We start from the raw sequence: 24,667 nt of genomic DNA on the forward strand, positions 1-24,667 counted from the left end.
GACAGGCAAATGAATCAATCTGTAGCGAGCTTCCCCCTGGACCAACAGTTCTTTTGAGACCCAATTTCAATGTCCAGTAGTTCCTTATGTGTACATGTCAGCACTGACCCCTCAGCTCTGGATGGTGGACAAATGGTGGTAATGGAGGTCCGACTCCCTCTGGTTTGGTCTCGGCCGAACCCAGGGGCACGGCGTCACCCGGACTAAGGGGCACGTGGCCTCACCCATTGCTGTATTTCTTGAGAGAAGAAAAGCCAGAGCTTAATCTAGGAAATAGCTATATTTTAAGAGACCGAACTTGAGGATTACACTCTTGTTTTAATTTTTTTTTTTAATTAAGCTAATCAGGTATCCCATACTCATCCCATTCCCACCCACCCCCCATCCCAACTACAAGGTAACCCAGTGAATTTTGTGTGTTTCTGGTATTTTAGTGTCAGGCCATGTGTTCTGAATGCCTCATTTCTTCCTCTCCTCTGCTTTCTGAATAGCAGGACAAAGACATTTTGTTTCAAACCTAAATAATGGGCCTCATTGTAGTTTGGCAAATAACTTGGTTCTCAAGAACAAAACAAAACATGGTCACCTGTCTGCTGCTGCCTTGCCTGCCACTGGCTGGCTCAGTTGGCCTTCATTTGTTCAGTCGTTCACCAGTTGTGCACCAGGCACTATACCAGGCATTACAGGGATATAAGGGTAGTCAAGATACTCTTGAGGGATCTCCCAGTTTACTATGAGAGAGAAGATATGTATACGCCGGGTGAGGTTGCAGAATAGACATAAAATACATAGCTGGATAGACTTTAGTAAGAGTCTGGTTTTATCTCTGGGAAGGAGGGGACAACATGATGGTCACTCAGGGCTGGGTTTCCAGGGAGCAGAGCAAGGAGAATTAGAGGCTCTGCTTATCCTTTGTTCTTGGTGAGTGGAAAGGAGGAAGGTGGCCGGAGACGTTGGGTGTTCCATGGAGACCCTGACCATCAGCACTTGGCTCGGTTTGTCTGTGAAACTGAGCATAAGGTCTCTCACAACACTCACTGGCTTCTTACAGTGACACTTTCTAGTCCTGAGCTATTGTTTTCCACTGAATGGAAACTGGGAGTTCTATAAGTGACCAGATTTCTGCTTTCACATTGGCTGCTAGAGAAGTTGATTCAAGTTTGTGCCCACCTGTTGTAAGAATAGCCTCCTATAATGTGTTTTTCTATTAGCCTTGCTTCTGGCGCTATTATAAGTTCTTATTCTTGTTCCGTTTCCTTCCCCTCCCCATCCTCCCCCTCTCCATTCATGTGATCAGATGTATGTTACATGCATCTGCCTCATCTGCTGTAATTCCTTTTTGGAACAATGAGGAAGGTAACAAAAGGAAGAATGGCTTCCTCAAAATTTCAGCCTCCTCCTGGGCCTAACTCTGCACAAAAATAACAGTTGAAGTGCAGAGGGAAGGAAAAGAAATGAAGCTGCAGGAACATCTAGCCCATGATTTTCATGGCAATAATCTTGAGCAAGGCTTTGTAGCCTTGGGGCCAATTGCTCCCCTCCCCAGCCTCTGGTTCCTTTGCTGCATGGGGGAAAGCCAGCACCCTCAGAGGTATTTTCCATATTCTTGACTCTGTGATGTCACTAAGAGAACTGGTGGAGTTTAACAGGGCACGTGGTTTCGGCCAATAGTGACCTCACCTCTTATGCCTGCGGCAAGGCCACTGGAACAGGAAGTCTGAGCAGGTGGTTTTCCTCCCCCTCCAGAGTCACTGTGACCCTCTTTTGCCCTTCTTACTAAATAGCGAAGGGAGTGGCTGTTTAGGAGAGAGACTGCTCAACTCATTTTTCTCCATTCACTCCCACCTTACTCTCACCCTGCGTCTGTCCAGTCCTTCCAGTAGGGAATCATGGTCTAGAGAATCTTTCCCACTCCTCTAAGCCATCTCCAGGCTTCTAACCTCCCACACTCTTCTGGATCTGTGCTTGTCCTTGTCCCTCTTGTATATGAACAAGGACTCACCTGGCTAGCCTGCAGAGTTGGGCCGAAAGTTCTCAGTAAGTTGCCCAAATCCTTCAGCCTTCCTGCACAGAATCCCTTAGATCTGCTGTTCCTTCTGTTTCTTCTGAGTCACTTGTCTCACCTGCATCTTCTCTTTGACGTTTGCTACCTGAGTTAGAGTAAGCACTGCTGTTGTGGCCCTGGCCTACGGAACCAGGCCCTAAAACTCTTTGGAGCTATATTTAAGCAACGATGTTCCCTCCTTGAGATCACTTGCTCACTTTTGTCTGCATCTGATGTTAGCTCCTGACTTTGAGACAAGTTCATTTCTGCAAATGTGAATGGTGAATCCCTGTGCGCCTTGTCTCATGCTGATCTTTCATTTCTGTTCTGCCATTTCCTTTGCTTCCCTGCTTAATCATTTCTAAGCTAACTCCCTTTCCCTTCCTGCCAGTTTGATCTTACAAACTTCCTCTCCTCTCCTGTCTTAATAGCTTTTGGCTTTAGAGGCATGATTTATGCTTCCACAAAGGGTGAGGTTTTATTCTCTGTATCCTTGTTTCTTTGCAGTCCCAGCGTGGCAGATCCAGCTTCCGCCATGATTGGTATGTCCCAGGAAAACTCCAGGAACTCTTCGGCCTCTTCAGCTAAGGTAGACTGAGCTCAGACTTCGGGAGTCTTACTTTTGGCAGGAATGCCATTTTTCTCATTTTATCAAAGCAATGTGAAATAAAGAAGGTTTTGTAGTATCCTTTTTTGTACCAGATACAGATAATGTATACTATTTAACATAGAAGTCACTCTTGTGCTGGGAAAGTTAATGAATACCATGTTATTGGTATATCATGTTGAAGACCCAAATTTCTTGCCCTAGGGAATAAAAAGTTTGACGCTATTGGGGGCTGCTTGTTTTAAGCTTACGGAATGTGGCTTGTTAGTGCCATGTGAGTTCTTATTCCTATTCGTAGCTTCCTGACTCTCTGTTAGAGGTCAGCTTGGGGGAGGGAATTGCCAATTTATGAAACTATAGGCAGTAAACATTGATATTTAGTCTTATGTTAATTTAAAAATTGTGTTTACTGATACCCATTCTTCATTAGAATTGATAATTATAGTAGTGACTATAAATACTTCAAAATATCTTGATAAGTTTCTTTTAAATCCAATTACAATTATATTTAGTACAGATTTCTAGCACAATGAGAGTCTCGCTGGTAGAGCACTGGAGGGAACCTGCTCTTATTAGAATTTCAGGTTTACCTTGACCTTGACCAGCTCTTTGATATATCCAGGCCTAAGTTTTCTCACCTCTGTCAAATGTGAAGTACAGATTTGAATGCCTGGTTCTGGTCTAACATTATGGAACTCTGGAATTGAGTATATTTTATATAATAGTTTTATGCTACCCTGATTAACCAGGGTAAACATTTTTCAAACATGCCAGATAGATTTTACTGGATAAAACTATCAAATATTGGAGCTAAGAAGCATTTGCTAACACTGAGTTGCTGTTTTGACATTGAAAATGAGTTTAATAAACAATGTTTTTCCCCCAGCAAAGGAAGAATCCATTTAATAGCTCCAAGTTGCCAGAAGATCACTTATCTCAACAAACCAAAAACGAGCAGTCAAGAAATGGAAGGACTGGTTTCTTTCAGACTTCAAAAGAGGGTAAATATTATTTTTATGGACTAGATATTTTTATCTGTGTTATCTGTGAGAAGGGAAATTCTCAGAGTTCCTTTAACTAAAATAACTTTTTAGACAAAGGTGGAAGGTCCTGATGGTTTTCTTATTCTGCTATGCCCATTGGTTTCCTGACGGAGGGAAGGAAGCAGAAACTTTAGAGGCTGGAGGTTCGTGCATTCCAGTCTTGGAACTCACACTGGTGTAACCTTTATGCCTTGGGTTCCCCCTCAGTGAACTGGGAAATGTTTGGACCAGAGGCTGTCAGTCACTCACTGACAGCATTTATTGGACTTCTACCATATGTAGGCACAGTTCTGTTGAAAATGTAAAGTTTGCCTCAAAAGAAAAAGGCCACTTGCCAATGTCATGATCTTCTAACTTGTAATCATGAGCCCAATCCCTCAGGAGCATTAGGTCAGGTTTGTGACTTAACTAATTTAAGTTTGCCTCTTACGAAATTTTACCGTTCTTCCTAAGAAGAAATGCTAGACAAAGTAACTGTAAGAAAATTTCACAAACATTAAAGATTGGACAAAGGGTAGAAAATTAACAATTGAAAGTGAAGTTAGAACTTTCAGTTAGCCTGTTTTAATATTATTGTATTTTCTTTTTTTAATCCTTACCCAAGGATATATTTTCATTGATTTTTAGAGGAAGGGAAGGAGGGAGAGATAGAGACAGAGAGAGAGAGAGAGAAAGAAATATATAGAGAGAAACATTGATCTGTTGCCTTTAGTACCCACCCCGACCAGGGACCAAACCCAAAACCTTTTGGTGTATGGGATGACACTCCAGCCAATTGAGCCACACCAGCCTTGGCAATATTACTCTATTTTTGCCCTGTTGATTGGGAATGCTTTACATAGCACAAAATATTATACAGAAAAGAAGTCACTGAAATACATTACCTTTTTTTAACATTTGACAAAGTAGATTTTTGTTCTAGGTATTGAGTTTTGTTTGCGTTCATATTTCTGGTTTTCATGTATAAATTATTTAAGTGACTTCTGTGTTTTTCCTTCGCCTCCATGAGAAATTTTTTAAGTTGTTTTTTGTAAAAACGTTTTTATTGAGTATAAACTACCACAAAGTATGTGTGTAAAGCACAGTAATCTTAAGTGTACAGTTCAATGAAGTACATGCATGCTGAAAAGGCTTTTTAATTAGGTCGGCATTTAAACCACATACTTTATTGTCTTTAATATTTTAATACTTTTGCTAAATATAAATAAAGTTTATGATAGGTATTTTAAATTATATATTACTCTCCACCAGTAATGAAAAGAGCCTAATGTGTTATAATTTTCAGGTGAATTATCAGGGTCCAAAGAAAAGTCACCTATCCTGGATATTTCAAGCCAAAAGTTAGAGAAACCAAAGCAGACTTTTCCAGGCCCTCACAGTGGGTCCCACATCAAACCTCCAATCCCTAAAGCCAGGAAAATGATCTACAAATCGCATGATCTAAAGCAGGATGATAACCAGTCCTTTCCTGGACAAAGGACAGACTCCCTGAAGGCCAGAGGGGCTCCGCGAGGGATCCTGAAGCGCAACTCCAGCTCCAGCAGCACGGACTCAGACACTGTTCGTTTCCACCAGAGCTTTGAACCCAAAAGCAAGATTGGGTCACCGGGCCCAACCATCCACGAGAGGATCTCCGAGAAGGAGCATTCTTTAGAAGACGAGTCCTCCTCAAGCGCACAGGAGCCGCTGAAGCACGTGAGGTTCTCCGCGGTGAAGGAGGAGCTCCCCCCGAGTCCTGGGCTCATCCAAGGCCGGGAAGTGGGAGAGTTCAGTGTTTTAGAATCCAACAGGTTGAAGAATGGAACAGAAGAGGTCGGGGACAAGGATGAGTTCTGGAAGGACCCTACGCCCTCACCATACAGAGAGCCTTTGCCTTTACCTCGATCAGCCTCAGGCCCAAGTGCATTGAAACACGAAACACATCAGCCAAAGACTTCTGGTCCTTTTCCAAGTAACGGGCAGCCTTCCCCCTCGGAAGTTTTACCTGCAAGACCACAGTCCAGTGAGAATTCACCCACCATCAGTGAACACAAAGCTAAATCATCAGAATTATCAAGGCTTGAATCGGAATTGCCCAAAAGCCCTGCTGGTAAGAGAGTTGTCACTACCAGGTTCTCAGCACTGACCAGTGGGCTTGGAACGGCGAGGCCGGCCAGCCTCGTAGAAGCTGCATTTGGCCTCCTGGCCATTCCAGCTGGGATTCAGGCAGATGCCGCCGGGGGATGCTTATACCTCTTCATGGGTTTGTAGGTTTTCCTCCACCACCTAATAATGAAAAGAACCTGGATAGCACAGTTTCTGGCCCATTATAATTTTAACCTGAAACTGTAATCATATCAATTATTTGAACAGATTATCATGTGTTGAGTTATATCAAGGTTTTTATACAGGGTGAGATTTAAAGATATGCTAATAACTTTTTTATGGAATATATATATGTATATATATATATTATTATTATTATTATTATTATTACTTACCTAATTCAAATGTCAATTACCATCTAACCCAACTTTGGTTTCTCTTTTTATCGCAAGAGAAACTTCAATTTCTTATCCTCAAAGGATAGGAAAGTAGACGTTGAGCACTTACTGTGGCCTGCACAGGGCCTCTAGCCATTTGTTCTTGTCCTTTAAAAGCTCCAAAGGAACTTTCTCTTCCAGCTGGTGTGAGTTGAGAGGCAATAAGAATGCCGCCTTTCCTGCCAAATAGCTAACTAGCTCTCTCTCGAAGATTCTACAACTCTCAGGGGATGCCTCAAACAGCTTTCCCATACTCATATGATTACTTCATAATTCTTATGCTTTAAAAAACAGAAACAATGGTGAAAATCATTTTGTGTACTCTCACCCATCTTCAATAAGTCTTCACCTAGCCCTGTGATTATTTCTCTTTTTTTAAAAAATATATTTTTATTGATTTCAGAGAGGAAGGGAGAAGGAGAGAGAGATAGAAACATCAATGTGAGAGAGAATCATTGATCAGCTGCCTCCTGCATGCCCCACACTGGGGATCGAGCCCATAACCTGGGCATGTGCCCTTGACCAGAATCAAACCTGGGACCCTTCGGTCTGCAGGCCGCTGCTCTATCCACTGAGCTCAGCTGGCCAGGGCTGTGATTATTTCTTTATTGTCAGGAATAGTTACAGTAACAACAGTCAAGTTTCTAACCCATCAGCTCGCACTCTTCCTTATTAGTCAGTATTAAGTTAACCCTGAGTCACTTTTGCTCAGCTCTACAGTTTTCATAGGGTTCAGAAAACTACATTTTAAAGGTCAAAGCATTTTCACCACCGCTATCCCTGGACATTTAAAATCATTTGAACAGAACAGAATTTTTTTTTTTTAAATATATTTTATTGATTTTATTACAGAGAGGAAGAGAGAGGGATAGAGAGTTAGAAACATCGATGATAGAGAAACATCGATCAGCTGCCTCTTGCGCACCCCCTACTGGGGATGTGCCCGCAACCACGGTACATGCCCTTGACCGGAATCGAACCCGGGACCCTTCAGTCCAAAGGCCGACGCTCTATCCACTGAGCCAAACCGGTCTCGGCAGAACAGAATTTTTTAAATTAAAAATTCAACAGGTGCTTCTTCAAAAAATAAAGGAATTCATATTAAAGGAAATTATTAAAGTTTGAGTAATTATTAGCAAATAATTGGATGACACTTAAATGTTTATTCAAAAGATGAAGGATATTTCTTTGGCAATATTTTCCATTATTATAATCCATAGATGAAATATGGTAAACCTTTTCTGTTTTTCAGACTTCACCTGCTTTCAAAGAATATCTTTGACATTTTGTATTAACGACTTATTTGTGCTTTCTGACTTTTAAATAGAAACTGACCATGAACGTTGGGAGGAAGGCATCATCAGTTTGACAGGCCTTCTGGCCTCAGAGCTTATAAACAAAGTCCTGCTTTTCTCCTGCTTACCACAAAAATATAAAGTAAAAAATTGAGCATAAAAAGAATCAGGACAAAAAAAAAAAAAGGAAAATCTCTGCAAATTATAAGGGTTTGACTTTAGCTCTGAGCTTCAGGATGTAAACATCACACTCATCCTGGAGAAAACACAAAGCAAAAGAATTCCTTAGAGGAAACAAAACATTACCTGGCATCCAATTTTTACAATAACTGTTCTTATTTTAAAAGTAATAAACTTTCATTGTAAAACATTTTAAAAGGAGAAATGCCCTATGATGGACAGAGCCAGCAGATGATAAATGGTGCAATACCTCAATAGCTAAAATATATGGGATCCAGGAATGAAGGGATAGAAGCAAAATTGGCTCCTCTTACCATCACTCCCTGTAACTCACTTTATTTAAAAAATAAAGAAGAAAAAATGCACACAGAATAAAACATATCACCTATGATATCATTACCCATTATCAACTATGGCTAACATTTCATTGTAAAGCCTTTCAATAATTTTCAGGCATGAATATAATTTTTAATTATGTTTATACTGCCTGGAATTCTTTTTTTGGCAACCGTATATTACGAATATTTTTTTCATCATTGAGTAGTTTTCTGTTAAAAAGACTAACAGAATTCTTATAGATTTCTCAAATAAACTTCACAATTATTACTATATTTAATAGTGCAAAGTGTAGGTAAAGAAGCAAACCAATACCTACTATGTGCCAATTATTGTATAAGACTTTGTTTTTTAATATTTAACCAGTTGATGAATAAAATTAAAAATATAATTTTATTAACTAATATGCCCTCTAGTGCATTTAAATGTAGCTGACTTCATAAAAATTCAGCTCACATAATTTTCAGGAACAAGCATTACTTAGCATTGATAAGGAAGAGGGAGAAAGGCAGAAACACCTGAATCTTAACTAAAGAGGAAAAATGTCTGAGTTCCTTATCTAAATGTACCCTGTGCCCTGTGATTAAAGCTCAGAAAGGACTCTCTCTGCTTTTTTGATGGCTTAGAAAGAAGTTCAATATTTTTCTCTAGCCTCTTAGCCATTGGTTAGCCAACATCAAGTAGAGATCACATTCTCCATCAGTCCTCATTTTAGTTTATTTGGCTTATAAAAACTACTTCTAAGTCACAAATTATAGGAGGGGAGGTGGGGATAATGAAGGGAATTCTTGAGATCATGGTCCTAAAACTCCAGCATGTAAGACAGTCATAGGGATAGCTATTAGTAAAGATTCCTGGGCCCCATCTTCAGAGATTCTGGTTTAATAGATCAGGAGTGTGACCCAGGAGTGCAAATATCCTCATCATTCCATTCTAGTATTCTGGAGGGAACTCATTGTTAAATCTTCCTTGAAAGTTGTTTTTCCAACTCTTGAAATCTCCTAAGTCTATGTTCCTCAAACTTGGGTATAAACCCTCCAGGGTTTATGAGTGTGCTAGTAGATCGGTGGAGTCATAAAATCAACCTGTATCTTCCTGGAAGGTCAGTTTTATGCAAATATTTGAGAGTGAGAGAAAATGAATATATAAAATGTAACATGGAGCAGAATACAAAATTTACATGAATTTTTAAAATAAACCAAAAACTTCAAAGAAATTTTCCCACTTTGGTCTATACCCCATACTTGCAGTAGTCTACGTGTCTCTTCTTTTACTGTGTCAGAGGCATCTTTGGCAGAATATTTTAATTAGTAAGGTTTACATTATAAACTCCGAAAAAGGCTGATATAAAAAACTAGTAGTGTGGAACATGTAAATACAAAGTGCCTTTTTAAAAGATACTGTGAGTGGTTGAATAATAATTCTTTAAGCATTCTCTTTTCTTATTTAGAAAAGCATTTCTATATTGCAGATGAACGGTCTCATGTTGAGCCTGAGCCTTCTCAGGTGCCAGATCGCAGCCCTAGAGACCATCAGCAAGGTAAGCCTCCTCTTCTCAAGGCTCTAAAAGCTAAGGCATTCTCACACTCTGGTCCACATGCCACTGAGATAAGGAAGACAACTGATGATTCCATATCTAAAGTCCTAGACTGGTTTAACCGAAGTTCTCATTTAGATGACAATAAGTCACCTCTCCAACATCCCCGAGGAATAGAGCCCAAAGAAAAAGCAGACTCAAAATCACAGGCTGCTATTGCCTTGGTGACAGATGATATCAGTCTAAAAGACAATGGCTCTAAGGCTCTGTTATCCACCAATGTTGAATTGACGCCTATGGGATCTGATTCGATGTTCCAGGCAGAGGGACATGTGCTGCCTCCTGGAAATTGCCAAGATAGTAATGTGGATATCAAACCCAAATCTATTAATTTGTCCCAACGAGGCAAAGAAGGTCCAGGCATATTGCAACCATTTGAAACCTACAGTCGAAATCAAAAGAGTAAAACTATGGACTATACTCAAGCTTCAAAAAACAGAGACGCAGGAAATGGGATACCTCACCGAACCAGTAACTATCCCTATAGTGCTCTCAATAAATCTGATGCAGCAGGCCAAGTTCCATGCAACATTAAGGATGCTGGCAGCTTAGGTGAAGAAGAGCCCAAGCTTCGTGTTTATGAAAAAGAGAGAGGAAACTCAGAAGTGAATTTTGACTCTGTAAAAATCGTCAAAGAACCAAGTTCAAAAGACAACATGAAGGCAGGGATAGAGAGCAAAGGAGGAGATACTTACATCCTGAAAGCTTCAGTAGAGGCAGAGAATATTGAGTTGCTCCCTGGGGCTGCCAGCAACAAGTCTGCTAGGAAGAAGCCTGAGGTCCAACTACCACAAGAAGCTGGTGAGGCTCCCGAGAACCAAGTGCAAAGAGAGAAATACAAAAGAGTGAGTGACAGAATATCCTTTTGGGAAGGTGAAAATGCTGCAGCCAGACTCACCCATAAGGAACCTAAATCTTCACACAGTCAGGGACAACCTTCTGCTAAAGTCTATCAGCCAGGGAGGTCCATGGACAATATATCTACAGGCCAGAATGAATATAATCAAGTCACTGCCAAAAAAGTGGTCCTAGATGAGGATGGCCAAGTAGCTCCTCTCTCCAGTTTTTATTCCTTAAATAAACCTAAAGAGACCGGGGCCCAAATATCAGGTCCACCCAAAAATTATCCTTCTGCTGACCAATCAGATAAAGGGTCTCTGTCTCAGAATAAGATATATGAGCCTGTAAAGAGACGGCCAGTGGCAGACAGTTCGCATTCTGGAAGAGACATCTCTTTGCCGGTACTGCAGCATCCTTCAAATGTTGGGAGTGAAATGCATGCTTCTTTGGAGAAAGACAGATCACTAATTGCTGAAACAAATCCCAACTTTAAAGTTATGTCCCTAAAAGAAAGAATGGATGAACCCAGTACAGAACAGGTTTATAATCACTCTCAATTTGAGAATTTAAGAAAGTTTTGGGACTTAGGAGCCAACTCAAACATTCAGGATAATGTTGAGAAAAATACCACCAAAACAAGCCAAAAAGATTCTGTGCCTTTTAATAGCCAGAAACACAAAGAATTCCATGACCTCAAATCTTCAGGAGAAAATGCCCATGAAATAGAGACATTTCTAAGCCCCCCAAAACTTCCAGCAACAGAGGAAATAGAGGGATTAAATTCAAAGTGCACTCTCCAGGTATTACCACATGACAGCACATTTCCATTGGAACCACCCACAAAGTCCCCTCATCAGTTGCCAGGAAATGAGTCATCAAAAGAAAATGTGCAAAAGAATATGGAATGGTTGGTTACTCCAGTGTTCAATGAAGAAAAGGATTGCTCAGACCAAGAGATTCAAGAAGCCATAGTGAAAACACGTGTTATGTCTAAAGACTACAAAGACACTTTTAATGACAGCTTACAGAAGCTCCTTTCAGAAGCTTCGTCACCAGCAATCCAACCTTCTGGTGAAAAAGTTCACGGAAAACAAGTGCTTGAACCAGGTGCTTCTGAAAATGGGACATGGCCTCAGAAGACAGATACTGAGGAAGCAGCCAAAGGACGTCAGGACATCATTAATGAGCAGGTAGACAAAACAGTAGCTCCTCCAAAGGTCAAGCCAAGCACTTGGGCTGCCAGTCTAGATAAACTCCTGAAGGAAGGAACTGGGACTTTACCTTCTCCCTTGCAAACTAAGTTGGAACCCATCACCCCGAGGATCAACTCTGAGCCTGGAGAAAGGAGAGTTTTTGAAAAAGGTGTAGAACGGAGTCACAACTCATCAGCCAATCAGAGAGAGATCATCGCTCCTTTTCCAGGGGGGCAAGAAACTCTCGGAAAGACAGCTCTCTCCCCGCAAGCGGAAAGTGGTGAGTACCAGCTAAACTCGGAAAACTTGTGTCAGATGGCTGCAGGAGGTTCTCACCCAGTGGACCAACCTTCCCATCTTCACAGAAAGGATTCTTTGGGACTTGAGGCCAAATCTCCCCAAGATATGCCTTCTTCCAGCGACGCTCATCTTGCTCCCCAGGGTAAGGCACTACCTCCTCAAAGGGAAGTTTCGGAGACTGTGGAAAAAGTCGTTGTTCCACCCAAATCTGCCTTGAATGATGTAAATGTTGTATTACAAAGGCTGCTTAGGGAAGCTGCGTTGCCTTATCCAGTTGGGAGGGAAGTCGTTCCTGGAGAAGTGAAAGCAGAATTTCCTGAAGGAGTACAAGCAGCAGGTAGCCTCCCAAATTCTCCCGGAGTTATCCCACCATCGGCTACAGTGGACGTTACAGTTCCAGACAGAAAGGATGCTTACTCCTTCAGTGTAGCAGTTCCTGACAAAACTCATGACACTGCCTCTCATTTAGCTGCCCCGGTGTGTCTATCTGAACAAATCCCTCGCTCATTTGGCTCCACTGTCGCTCCGTACAGCAAAGAGTTACCCCAGGAAGTGACAGAAATTGTGAGGGAAACAATTATTCGACCTAAATCAGAGCTCCTTGAACTCAGTGCCAGCTTAGAGAAACTGCTGAAGGAAACAACGGAAACTCTCTCCTCTAAATCTGAGAGCAACACAGGGATGCTCTCTCCATCCAAGTTAGCAGGTTGTACTGAGGTGCCCAGGCCAGCTGCTTCTGGATTCCATCCCGAGGAAATAAAAGAAACAGTACAAAAGGCTGAGGCTCCGGCAATAACTGAGAGCGCTTTTGATATTGGTTTTGAGAAACTCCTTAGAGAAACATCTGAAGCTCCTCCTTATGAGCCCCAGGTGTCAGGGAAGGAAGGAACTCCCGAGAAGGAGACCTCCAAGTCAGAGCAGGCCAGGTTTCTGGGGAGAACCCAAGAGGCCCCTGAAATGAAGCTTAAGAGTAATGTGTTCAAGCCTCGAGTCAAACCCTGGGCTAAAGGGTTGAGAGGAGAAGCTGTGAGTGGTTTGTCAGTAGATGTCTGTGGTTATGAGAGTGGAGCTGAGATCCCTGGAGCCCTTTCTGTGGACCATGAAATAGGGCTCATTGAAACTACAAAGTCCCCAGAGCCCAGGGAGAGTGAAACTGAGGTTGCTGGGGTTCGAGAAGGAGCTTTTCAGGAGCCTGGCTGCGAAGAGGGTCCCAAAACAATTAGTGTGTCCAGAAATAGGCAACCTGTTCCTCTCCTGACCAACAAGGAAAATTCTACAAAGACAAGTAAAGTCGAACTGATTCTGGAATCACCTTACAAGAGACAAGAGAAAGAGGAAGAAAAAGAAGGTGTCTCTGACTCTGATTTTTCAGATGGAAACATCGGTCCTAATGCAGAAAGCTGGAGAAATACCTCCAGTGAGCATTTTGACGTTTTTAACCCATTGGTCACTTAGTTGATTTATGGAATGACGATGTGAAGGATGATAGCGCTTTCTAAATTGGAATTAATTTGCCACTGCCAAATACTGCTAAATTCTTCTTATCACTTCAGTTCTCCCTAGTCTTTCTTCATAAAAACTACATTTCCTTTTATAATCTTTAATCAAATAAGTTACATAGAGAGAGTTTTACCCACAGGGCAGTGTTTTAAAATTTTACTTTATTCTCATGAATCAACAATAGAACTTTTAAGTTTCAAAAATATTTTTAAAGAATTGGGGGAGGGGGGCAGGGTTAGAAGCTACCTTTAACATTCAAGCTAGTTTTCCTCCTGGAAGTAATTAGAATTTCTTTCATAATTGGCAATCCAAACAGAGGTCTCTACTAAGATTTGTGGCGAGAAATTGCCACAGATGAGCACAAATTTCCCTCTTCGGAGCAATAGTTTACCACAGTAGTGGCTAAATACCAGGAACAAAGTGCAAGTTGGAACTTTCTTTTCCTCAGATACTGTGTGCTGAGGTTTTTTGTTGCCACATGCTCCCTCTCGTTTTAAATTATCTTCAGCATCTTCCCGTTCTAGAGTATGACTTTGGTCAAATGACTTCACTTGGTCCCACACAAGGGCATTGCCTGGCCTGATGAATTTCTTTGGCTCCAGCCTTGGCTAAGTGGATGGAGATCTTAATCGATTGCCACATGCATCTAAGGGGAATTGTGGGTATTGGTTTCAGCCAGGCGATAAAACATAGGGTTGTCTCGGTTTTGCTCTTCTGATCAACACGGGCGTTTTGGCCAAGAAACCCAGGAGCAGATAGGAATGAGAAGTTACCTGATTAGAGTGATGAAGTGGTAACGGATGCTCCCTGGCAGGACATGTTAACCAAAGTTGCACATGTGACGTTGATCACCTTCCTAGTACTTTAATACAGGACTTGTCATTTTCTAGCTTGCTTCAGTTTCAGAATAAATAAGCTTTGCTGAGTGGCTGACTTGTGAGGTTTGGGCTCCTTGGCAAGTAGCTGTAGGGCCTCTTGAAAACTGACCAAAAAATCCATCTTTAGCCCTAATTCATCAAGTTGAAGCCCCTTTAACAAGTGTTTCTGGTAAGAAAAGTGAAGTGAAATACCAGTCTCTGAAACCAGGCATATGAAGGAGTGTAAGTCAGCATGTTAAACCTGAAGTAGACTTTTACTAACCTACCCCCAATGAGTTTCTACAGTGAACTGACCCATAGGAGGGGGAGAGCTTATAACATTTGCACTGACGTTGGAGACTGTTGCCTAGTGTGTATAGCTGTGTTTAGAGTATACCAGCATAACCGGCTGAACAGCAAAAAGCCAATCTGAAAATGAAATAACAATATTAAACATGAAGAGAGCCCAGAGAAGTTATTTTAAAATTGTAAGTGATGTAAGAGCTACAAAAAGCTATAGTTATAGTTTTATGTTTTAAAACAAGTAGTTGGAGTAGGGTGAGAGCAGAGGGGAACCTGGCTACAAAAGCACCACAATTTTGGTGAACAGCCTGACACCTCTGACTTGTGGTTCAGCTCTCAACTAACCAATACATCTATGTGCTCCTTGGGCGGGGGGAAGGGAGCTGAGGGGGAGTTTTGTGGTCAGATACTTTTGGAAATGCTGGGAGACTGCACATTATTAGCATTAAAGTCTCCAAGAAGGTCTGTAATGAGAATGCTTTTAAATTTGAACACAGAGCATCCCAAGTCTAATTCATCTTAGAATCCATTTGCTGTAGAATGCCTATTAACATTGGGCGGAACTGGGATGCATTTCCGTAAAGTATTGTCTAGAGAAATGGTTCCAAATTTATTGATTCATTAATGGAACTAGTCATTGGTTTAGCAAACATTTTTTTGAAGTGCCTCTTGCCAACCGCTTGTCTAGGCACTGAGAATATAGCAGTGATAAATGACAGTATGCAGACAGGGGTCACCCATGATGGAGTTTTTACTATCAAAATAGAACAATTAAGGATTGTCTAGAGAGATTTCTTGTAAGGTCATATATATATATATATATATATATATATATATATATATATACTGAGATTATGCCCTTTTTCTTTCCTTTGGTCCTCCTTTTATAAAGAAAAGGCATTAGTAGGTGATAGAGCCACAACCACCTCTTTTTAAAATGCCTTAGTAAAATAAAAAGTTGACTGTCTCATGTCATTTTCCAATATTTTGATGGAAATTTTACGAGCTCATGAAACCCAAAAAGCCTACATCTGTTGATCTGGAGAATTCAGCCATCTGTGTATTCGATTATACGCAGATGTTAAACATCTGGATCCTGCCGTCTATGGTTTTCAGCTAATTTTTTTAATGCTTCTAAAACCATTTTGTGGCAATCTTCAAAAGCTAGAAATGAAGTGGAAAGATTCAAAGCCTGGCACAGAACAAATCATGTGCCTAAAATAGAGGTGTGGAAGACTAGGAGATCACATTTCTATTAATGTGGCAGTCTTGTTTCTGAATGATTTATGTTTGCAAATATTTTTTGACCAAGAACATGGTTGTTGTTTTTTAAGGACCTCCTATTCATGAAGAAGTTTTATTTTCTTTTGTGAAGTGCTTCATAGAGTAAACAAAAGTATAGAGGCTTATGGCATAATGCCTCCTTTTAAGCTACCACTTCCATATCCATTGGTTATTAAGAGTTTGGTGGTGTGTGTTTTTTGTATTGTGCAGTGTTCATCGGTTTTGTCTTACAACAGGTTCAGAGGAAGAACCCAGTCCTGTTTTGAAAACTTTGGAAAGGAGTGCTGCTAGGAAAATGCCTTCCAAAAGTCTAGAAGACATTTCATCAGATTCATCAAGTGAGAATACAGTTTGCCCCACTGTCCGTGCCTCCATCTAAGCTTGAAAATGCATATATGCTCCTCTGTGGCCTCACTGCATGCTGTTGTGCACTGAAACCCTTAAGGGGGGCTTAACAGATGAGAATGACCTTCCCAAGTGAGCCGAAGAGGCTGGAACTCGGCCTGTAAAGTAATGCATGAGGTTTGGTTACTGGAACGCCAGGTTTCCTTGCATTGAAGAATCCCAGTTTGAGTGTTTACACTCAAGTATAGTGAGTTTTAAAAGATAGTGGTAGCTAGTGATTCTAGTAGTAATAACTAACATTTATTGAGTAATATGTGCCAAGACTTGGCTAAGCGTTTTATATGCATCATTTTATTTATCTGGCATAAGTAAACCCTGTGAAAGATAAGTTGTTATCCCTATTTTATAGACGAGGACAGTGAAGCTCAGAGAGGCAAAGGAACTAGCTTAGAACCTCACAGCAGAGCCAGGACCCAAAATCAACGGAATGTTGTCAAGAGCATTTATGACAGTGTTGGATGTCTGATGAATTTTGCATGATATGGAGATGAATTAGTCCCTGGCTTTAAGGACTTTCCTTTCTCTTTTATCCCTTCTTTTCATGCATTTCTTTTTGATACTGGAACTCAAAGCCCAAAGACTCCCTGACATGCAACACTTGAGGCACACTGTACCCCACTGGCTGCCGCTTTAATGGGTGAAGGATGTCTCGAGTACTAACATAGCACGTAACGAATATAGGGACTTGTGAGCCAGACAGAAGGATGTAGAACTAATGGCTTCTAGGGGTTTTGTTCTTATTGTTATTAAGCTAAAATGCACCCTCAGGATTACAGATGGTCATGAGAAGATTTATTGAGTGGAAGTTAACCGTTGTCAAATTCATATGATCAAAAATGGACCATTGTCATGTTCAGAATACTCTTTATGCATCTGCAATTGAGACTAAGAAGTCAGAATTTAAAAAGGAAAAGAAAAAAGCGAGGGTAGGGTTGGGGGGAGGGACACTCCACTAAACAATTTCTAAAATTCTGAGATTCCCAGGGCTCCGAAGGCAGTATTCCCAATTTGGCATGCAGTCCTAACCCTGCCAAAGATCTTGGCATGTCAGGGTTGGAAGGGACCTTGAAGGTCACCCATTCCAAACTCCCCCCAATACAGGAATTCCCTCCAAAGCCTCTTCAACAGGTGGCCAACCCCCACATCCGCCCGAATGCTTGCAGAGAAGGCAGTCCGATCCTTTGTTAGGACAGCCCTGATTCTTCTTCTTCCGGATGTTGGTGATTGGGCCCTGAGGAGAGGAGGAAAAAAAAAAAAAACACCAACAAAACTTAGCAACCATTGTTCCATTTGGCAAACCTCTTATTTATGAAACATGGGGGCTCTTTCCATGGTGCAGCTTTAAAGGACTCAGGAATGTGTAGGGTTAAAAAAAAAAATTATCATCAGCGGACGGGTATTCTTGCGCGCTCCCTTCCAAATACCGATACCCACACTCACTGTAGCCTGCCAAGATTCCACTTAGCAGCTGGTCCCCAGTCACATCTCTTCAAGTTGGCTTCCCAAGCAAGGCCCCCAGGGGCGTGCACAAAGGGTGCTGCGGGCACAGAAATGCCTGTTAGTGACCGTGCGCTCGGGAAGGTGTCAGTCCTGGCCAGCATCTCACCCTTTCTAGAAGAACAGAGAGGCTGTTGCAGCCCCCGTGCTTTCCTCCTGCTGCCCGCCGCCCATTGCTTGCTCCGAACTAACCCCCCTAACCCTCGGGAGTCCGCGCGCAGCAGTGTGCTGATGTAAGCTGCACCGGAGCTGAGATGGGAGCTCCCGCTATGGCACTGGCTCGAGTAGCTAATCTAAAGACAAAAGTATTTGGGGAGAGACATCTTGGTTGCACCCCTCGCTGCATCTTGACTAATTGCTTCCAACTCCCGGGGCTTTCAGGGACCGCCTCATTGTTCTCTCTCGCCCAGGGCCAGCCGTTGTTAACCGTTTGTTAATTTCTCCTGCACAGATCAAGCAAAAATAGATAATCTGCCAGAAGAATTAGTACGTAGTGCGGAAGATGGTAAATATCTTTGTGTATCTGCATGTCTGTCCGTGTGTTAGGTTTTGGGTGGTTTGGGCAGGCACCGGGACACAGCGGCTGGGTAAAATAGATACGTCATTTGCCACTATGTGATGAATGGTGCCTAAGTTGTTATAAAAAAACGGTTCTGACTTGGTGCGTTTAATACTAACTGTTTGTATTCCCGAGGCTGCTGCTGGTGGAGAGCGTTGTGAGGATCGCCTCAGAGACCCTTGGGGAGCCAGGGTTTCTATAAATAGGAAACTGTATTTCCAAGGGTAGGAGCTGGTGTTTGCTACTCTGACCTGCAGAACTCCCTTTGAAGGCAGGAAGCGTACAGTGGGTTCCTGGGTTAGATGATTCTTGTATTTGATTCTTACGTCTCCACGTACAGATCTTTCTGGGCAAACCCAGGAAAGCTTTAAATTCAAAGGGAAGGGTCCCAGGACAAAAGTGGGGATCCTGCCTCCCCTCATGTAAATAACTACGAATAGATGGAGGGGACTAGTAACTGATTCTGGACATTAAGGAGTCAGAAGATTTCGAAGCTTGTGAGTGGATCAGGTATTATTTGGTTCAGCTATAAAATGAATAGGGTTAATAATGCCCTTTTTTGGGGGGTGGGGGGAATGGAAATGAGTTTGATATTTATAGCTCAGCTTTGATGCGAATGTGTAATTTATATTTGTGTGCTGGAATTTTGTTTTCTAAATTGCCTTCACTATAATAATAAAAATGTATATTCACCGAGCTTTCCCATAGAAAAACAGGAAGAGATCCTCAGAGGTCATTTCTTACTTTTATGTGACAGACTTGTCTTTCTCATTTTATGTTTACAACAACCTCATGAAATAGGTGGGGGAGGGCCTGGGCAGTGTGGCTCAGTTGGTTGGGCATCCTTCCCTGCACCGAAAGGTTGCAGGTTCAATTCCCAGTCAGGGTACGTGTGGGCTCGATCCCCGGGAGGGGGTGTGCAGGAGTCAGCCAATTGATGTTCCTCTCTCCCTCTCCCTTTCTATCTCTCTCTAAAAATTAATTTTAAAATCTATTTTAAAAAGAAAGAAGTAGGTGGGGCAGGGGTTTTTAATCTTTGTTTTACAGTGAAGAAAAGCTCTGAGAAATTAGGTGACTTGTCTAAGATCCTGTAGCTAGTCAGTCCATGGGAGCGTAGGGACTAGAGTCTCGGCTTCCTTACTCCTAGTCCAGTGCTCTTTCCATTTTAAAAGCTGTGGCTTTTAGTGAACTGAGGAAAGACTCTACACAGCTCCAATGCTGGATGCAGGACTTTTAGTTGAACAGGAGACATTAAGGAGGCTAACGAAGAGTCATACTGGGGAACGGATGAAAGCAAGCTGAAAGCCTGTCTGGTGTATTCTGCAGTCTCAGCCATGAAACTGACATTTGAGCTTTACTTTCATGTCTCTTCTCATTCTTCTGTTAAAATGGTATTTATTCTTAATGTTGCTCTTCTGAGCAGATCAAAAAGCAGATCAGGAACCAGATACAAATGAACGCATACCAGGAAGTGAGTAGCAGGTTCTTTCTCACAAATGACTAAATGTTGCCACTGTACCTGGTGTGAAATATACTGAAATGACTAACCCCATTAATAACACAGCTTTATTATTGGTACTAAACTCTTGCAGCTTAAAAAAACTATTTCATTCTGGCAAGGGTGGTATTAAAAACATTTTACTACTGTCTGTGTTGAAAGATTAATTGGTGGTTCTACTGAGAAAAGGTTATATTTTAAAAAAATTATTATATATATAGATATATATGTTAATGCTGGATATTATCCTTTTGGTATTCTCTCTGCTCTTGTGTCTTTGCTTAAAATGAAGTTGGCACCTTCCAATATCACTTGGCTTTTATTTTGCAGTATGATCTTTTTTTTTTTTTTTTTGCTAGTTATATATATATTTTTTGTATTTTTTTCCTTTATTGATTAAGGTATTACATATCTGTCCTTATCTGCAGTATGATCTTGAGTATTGGATCTCTGTGGCCTTTACACAAGACTGTAGCTATGAAGCAATTTATAATTTATTCAGATCTAAGAAAGAACTGTACTTGACAGTATGTCAAATGGTTGTATATGCCTCTCTAAATACCTTGTGGAAGCAAATTTTATGATGTACAGGATTTAAGCTCTGAGGTTTAAAACTGGATGCAAATAGTATATATTCAATATGTAAATCAAGTGAGCATCTGAATCTTTTAAAAAAAATCTTTATTAAGAGTATTACAGATGCCCTCCTCCCGCCCGCCCGCCCCCCCACTATTGCTCCCCTCCACCCAGGTCCAGCCCTGTCCCAGGCCTTCACCAACCTATTGTCTGTGTCCATAGGTGATGCATATATGTATCTAAGATCTTTGGTTAAACTCTTCCCACCACCCCTCCCCCCTCCCTCTGAGATTCATCGGTCAGTATGTTCCATGTTTCCATGCCTCTGGTTCTATTTCATTCATCAGTTTATTTTGTTCATTGGATTTCTTGTTCATTTATTTTGATTTTTAGATTCAATTGTTGATTGATATGTATTTACTGCCATTTTATTATTCATATTTTTTATCTTTTTTTTCTTATTATTCCTCTTCTTAAAGAATACCCTTCACCAGAGACAAATGGTAAGGGGGGGGAGGGTTAGAGAGCAACCAAAGGACTTGTATGCATGCATATTAGCATAACCAGTGGACACAGACACTGGGGTGGTGGGGGCTTGCCCGGGGTGGGAATGGCTGGGGGGGGGGGGTCAATTGGGGGAAAAAGGAGACATATATAAAACTTTAGACAATAATAATAATAATAATAATAATAAATACCCTTCAAAATTTCATGGAATACTGGTTTGGTGGTGATGAGCTCTTTTAACTTTTTCTTATCTATGAAGCTCTTTATCTAAGCTTCAATTCTAAATGATAGCTTTGCTGGGTAGAATAATCTTGGTTGTGGGTCCTTGCTCTTCATCACTTTGAATATTTCTTGCCACTCCCTTCTGGCCTGTAAGGGTTCTGTTGAGAAATCAGCTGACAGTCATATGGATGCTCCCGTGTATGTAACCAACTGCTTTTAAGATTCTCTCTTTGTCTTTAACCTTTGGCATTTTAATTATGATGTGTCTTAGTGTAGGCCTCTTTGTGTTTCTCTGGGACTCTGTGCTTCCTGGACTTGTAAGTCTATTTTTTTCACCAGGTAGAGGAAGTTTTCTGTCATTATTTCTTCAAATAGGTTTTCAATATCTTACTCTCTCCCTTCTCCTTCTGGTATCCCCATAATGCAAATGTTTGTATGCTTGAAGTTGTTCCAGAGGCTCCTTACACTATCTTCATATTTTTAGATTCTTTTTGCTCTTCTGATTGGGTGTTTTTTGCTTCCTCATAGTCCAAATTGTTGATTTAATTCTCGGAATCATCTACTGTTGAATCCCTGTAAATTATTCTTTATTTCAGTTAATGTGTGCTTATTCTGACTGGTCTTTTTTTATATCTTTGAAATTCTTCCTAAGATCATTGAAAGTCTCACTAAGTCCCCTGAAGCTCTCATTAAGATCCTTGAGCAAGCTTATAACCATTGTTTTGAACTCTGTATCCAGTAGTTTCCTTGCTTCCATTTCTTTCATTTATGACATGTTTCGTTGTCTCCACATTTTGACTGCTTCTCTGTACTTGTTTCTTTGTGTTAGGTAGAACTGCTATGTCTCTTGGAATTAATAGAGTAGCCTTGTGTAGTAGGTGTCCTGTATGACCCAGTGGCTCAGCCTCCCCAGTCACCTGAGCTAGGCACTCTAGGTGCACCCCTGTGTTGGCTGTGTGCACTCTTGTTGTAGTTGAGCCTTGATTGCTATTGGTGTCACTGGGAGTACTTGACCTTCAAGCCAAGTTGCTTGTGGATGTGTAGAGTTGTAATCTGGTATGGCCTGAAGCTGTCCACAGGGTGCACTGGCTCTGAAGCCTTCCGGAAGTTGCAAAGTCAGCCTGGGGCCACCCAATAGGAGCTACAGAGAGATCTGCAGATGCCTGCTATTTGTATTCAGCTTAGACATGCCCAGACAAACCCCAGCTGTGAAGCAAGGCAGGCTGGTGCTAGTTCAGAGTCTTTGGCTTCTTATTGATAGGTTTGGGGCATGCTAACGCCTGCTGCTACTTATTTGAGAGATTTTAGAAAAGACTGAAGCCTAAGCCAGGACAGGCCATTCATATGGAAAAGAAGCTGAAAACAGCTTGGGTAGGGCTGCAAATTGAGTGGGGTCTCAGGAAGTCAGCAGGGTGGAGTGAACATTGAGGGCCACAAACAGTGGGGCCACGCTGCTGGAAACTTAGATATGGCTACAGGTCAGCTCTGCATGAGGGAGGTGTCAGCATAGGAACAATGACCCCTGATAGCACCTCTGTCTGGGAGAAAGCTGCCCCCGAGTTCTTGCCCCGATGCCCCAGGCACTGGAACTCAGAGGAAGTGGGACCATGTAAGTCTGTGTGCCGGCCCTTTAAGAGGAACTGCTGGGTCTCCAGCCGCCTCCATGTCAGTCAGGCACAATCCTTGCTGATTTTTACAGCCCAGAGTTATGGGGACTTCTCTTCCCAGCTCTGGAACCCTGGGCTGGGGGTCTGGTGTGGGACTGGGATCCCTTTCTTCTCAGGGGAGGCCTCTGTAGCCAAGATATCCTCCCAATTGAAAAACATGCTGCTATCTTGTTTCTCTCCACCTGAACATCTGAATCTTAAGAAATAAATGTTCAGTTGTAGTTGTTAATGTCATCAACTAATTAATATTCACCACCAAGCAAAGATTATGATTCTTCACTCTTTTCCATTCAATCTTAAGATTGCTGACCATTTTAACTGTGACTACAATTGAAAAGTGTTTGTGGGCCTAGCAAAGCATATGGATATGCAGTTGTGTCTTCTTAGCTCCCAGTTTGTCAGTGTCATGATTGTAGGCACTGGAAGTCTGAAGATGATACACATGCCTGCCCCCAGGTGTCCAGGGGATTTTTAATAACAGTTTCCCAACATTCTTTGGATGTGCTCATAAGTCTTCCTGAGAAGAGCAGCTTAAATGAAAGAGCCATTAGAGGAACAAAGTGCCAATGCTAGAAGGCAGTGACATCTTGTCTGAAATCTGAAACTTTGCTCACGAGGTCCTCCGGCCGGAGGTGAAGGTGCTGAGCTTTAGCACACGATCTGACAAATTCTTAAGAACCACCCAGGGAAAAAGGCAGTCCAGGCTCTGGTCCTTGGTGTTAGTCTCTGTCTGGCTGCTGCAGAGGAAACCAGACTTCTGTCCTTCAGGGGTGGCAGGTAAAGAGACTTTTCCAGATGCTTTTGAACTGGCAGATACTGAAAACAGCATCTGATTTCATTTTGCTGTTTTGTTCAACATTTAGCCTGAGGAGTGAAAACAAAGCATAAAGATATATCTATACACATCTATATAGATGTAGATGTATATATAGGTATAAATATATAATCACTGTATCTACATCTTCATTTGTGGCCTCCTGATGAGCTTAGTTATTGGTCAAGGCAAATAGGCTAATCATGGGGTAAATTCTGGATCAAGTCTCTCTCTATTTTAAAAAAATATATATTTAAAAATATTTTTATTGATATCAGAGAGGAAGGGAGATGGGGAGAGAGATAGAAACATCAATGATGAGAGAGAACGATTGACTGGCTGCCTCCTGCACACCCCACACTGGGGATTGAGCCTGCAACCTGGGCATGTGCCATGACCAGGAATCGAACTGTGACCTCCTGGTTCATAGCTCAACACTCAACCACTGAGCCACACCAGCCAGGCCAATTCTCTCTTTTTTATGATACTTTCCAATTTTTTTTCTATTGAAGAATGTATTCTTATCACACAAGACAAAATGAAATATATGATCTGTACACCTAAAAATAATATAATATTGAATGTCAACTTTAATTGAAAAACTTAAAAAAATTTTTTTTAAATAATTTCCTGGAAAAAATGAAATACATGATCAAAACATAAATAACTAAAGACCAATACATGTAAGTGACTATGTTTGAGTGGTGGATATATACTTTGAAAATAATAGGGAGCAGTGTTGTGATAAAAAGGTTTTGCATATCTTTGGGCTCTCCTATGCCCTCCTGGGACCTAATCTTGCACTGCTTGTGTGATAATCACCGAATACACACACATACACATTGTGCTTAATGGGAAGTGATTAAAGCGGTTATCATCTTGTGATAATACCACAAATGTTTTTTTGATACATTTGTAAGCCTAAGGCTAGGTGAGAACTACTATGTGAATAAGCAAATATTTAATATGTGTAGTTTAGTTTTCATTTTCCTTCAGTTAGATTTCATTTAACTAAAAATAA

General features: G+C 41.4%; 1 protein-coding gene across 8 annotated transcripts in view; it reads left to right on the forward strand.

The window, feature by feature from the left end:
- SYTL2 (synaptotagmin like 2) overlaps window positions 1–24,667 on the forward strand; it is a 65,504-nt gene that overhangs the window by 19,782 nt on the left and 21,055 nt on the right. For 2 of the 8 annotated variants that reach the window (XM_028128502.2, XM_028128504.2), the window contains exons 4-10: window positions 2,552–2,633; window positions 3,538–3,652; window positions 4,980–5,783; window positions 9,499–13,374; window positions 16,138–16,239; window positions 18,255–18,308; window positions 19,786–19,833. In XM_028128502.2, coding sequence (XP_027984303.2) covers window positions 2,552–2,633; window positions 3,538–3,652; window positions 4,980–5,783; window positions 9,499–13,374; window positions 16,138–16,239; window positions 18,255–18,308; window positions 19,786–19,833 — 5,081 coding nt within the window. The remainder of the gene's footprint in view (window positions 1–2,551; window positions 2,634–3,537; window positions 3,653–4,979; window positions 5,784–9,498; window positions 13,375–16,137; window positions 16,240–18,254; window positions 18,309–19,785; window positions 19,834–24,667) is intronic. The other 6 variants (XM_008153633.3, XM_054725311.1, XM_028128503.2 and 3 more) reach the window with 3 other exon arrangements.

Source organism: Eptesicus fuscus, chromosome 13 (assembly GCF_027574615.1).
Source record: "Eptesicus fuscus isolate TK198812 chromosome 13, DD_ASM_mEF_20220401, whole genome shotgun sequence".
In the NCBI taxonomy this organism is placed as follows: domain Eukaryota; kingdom Metazoa; phylum Chordata; class Mammalia; order Chiroptera; family Vespertilionidae; genus Eptesicus; species Eptesicus fuscus.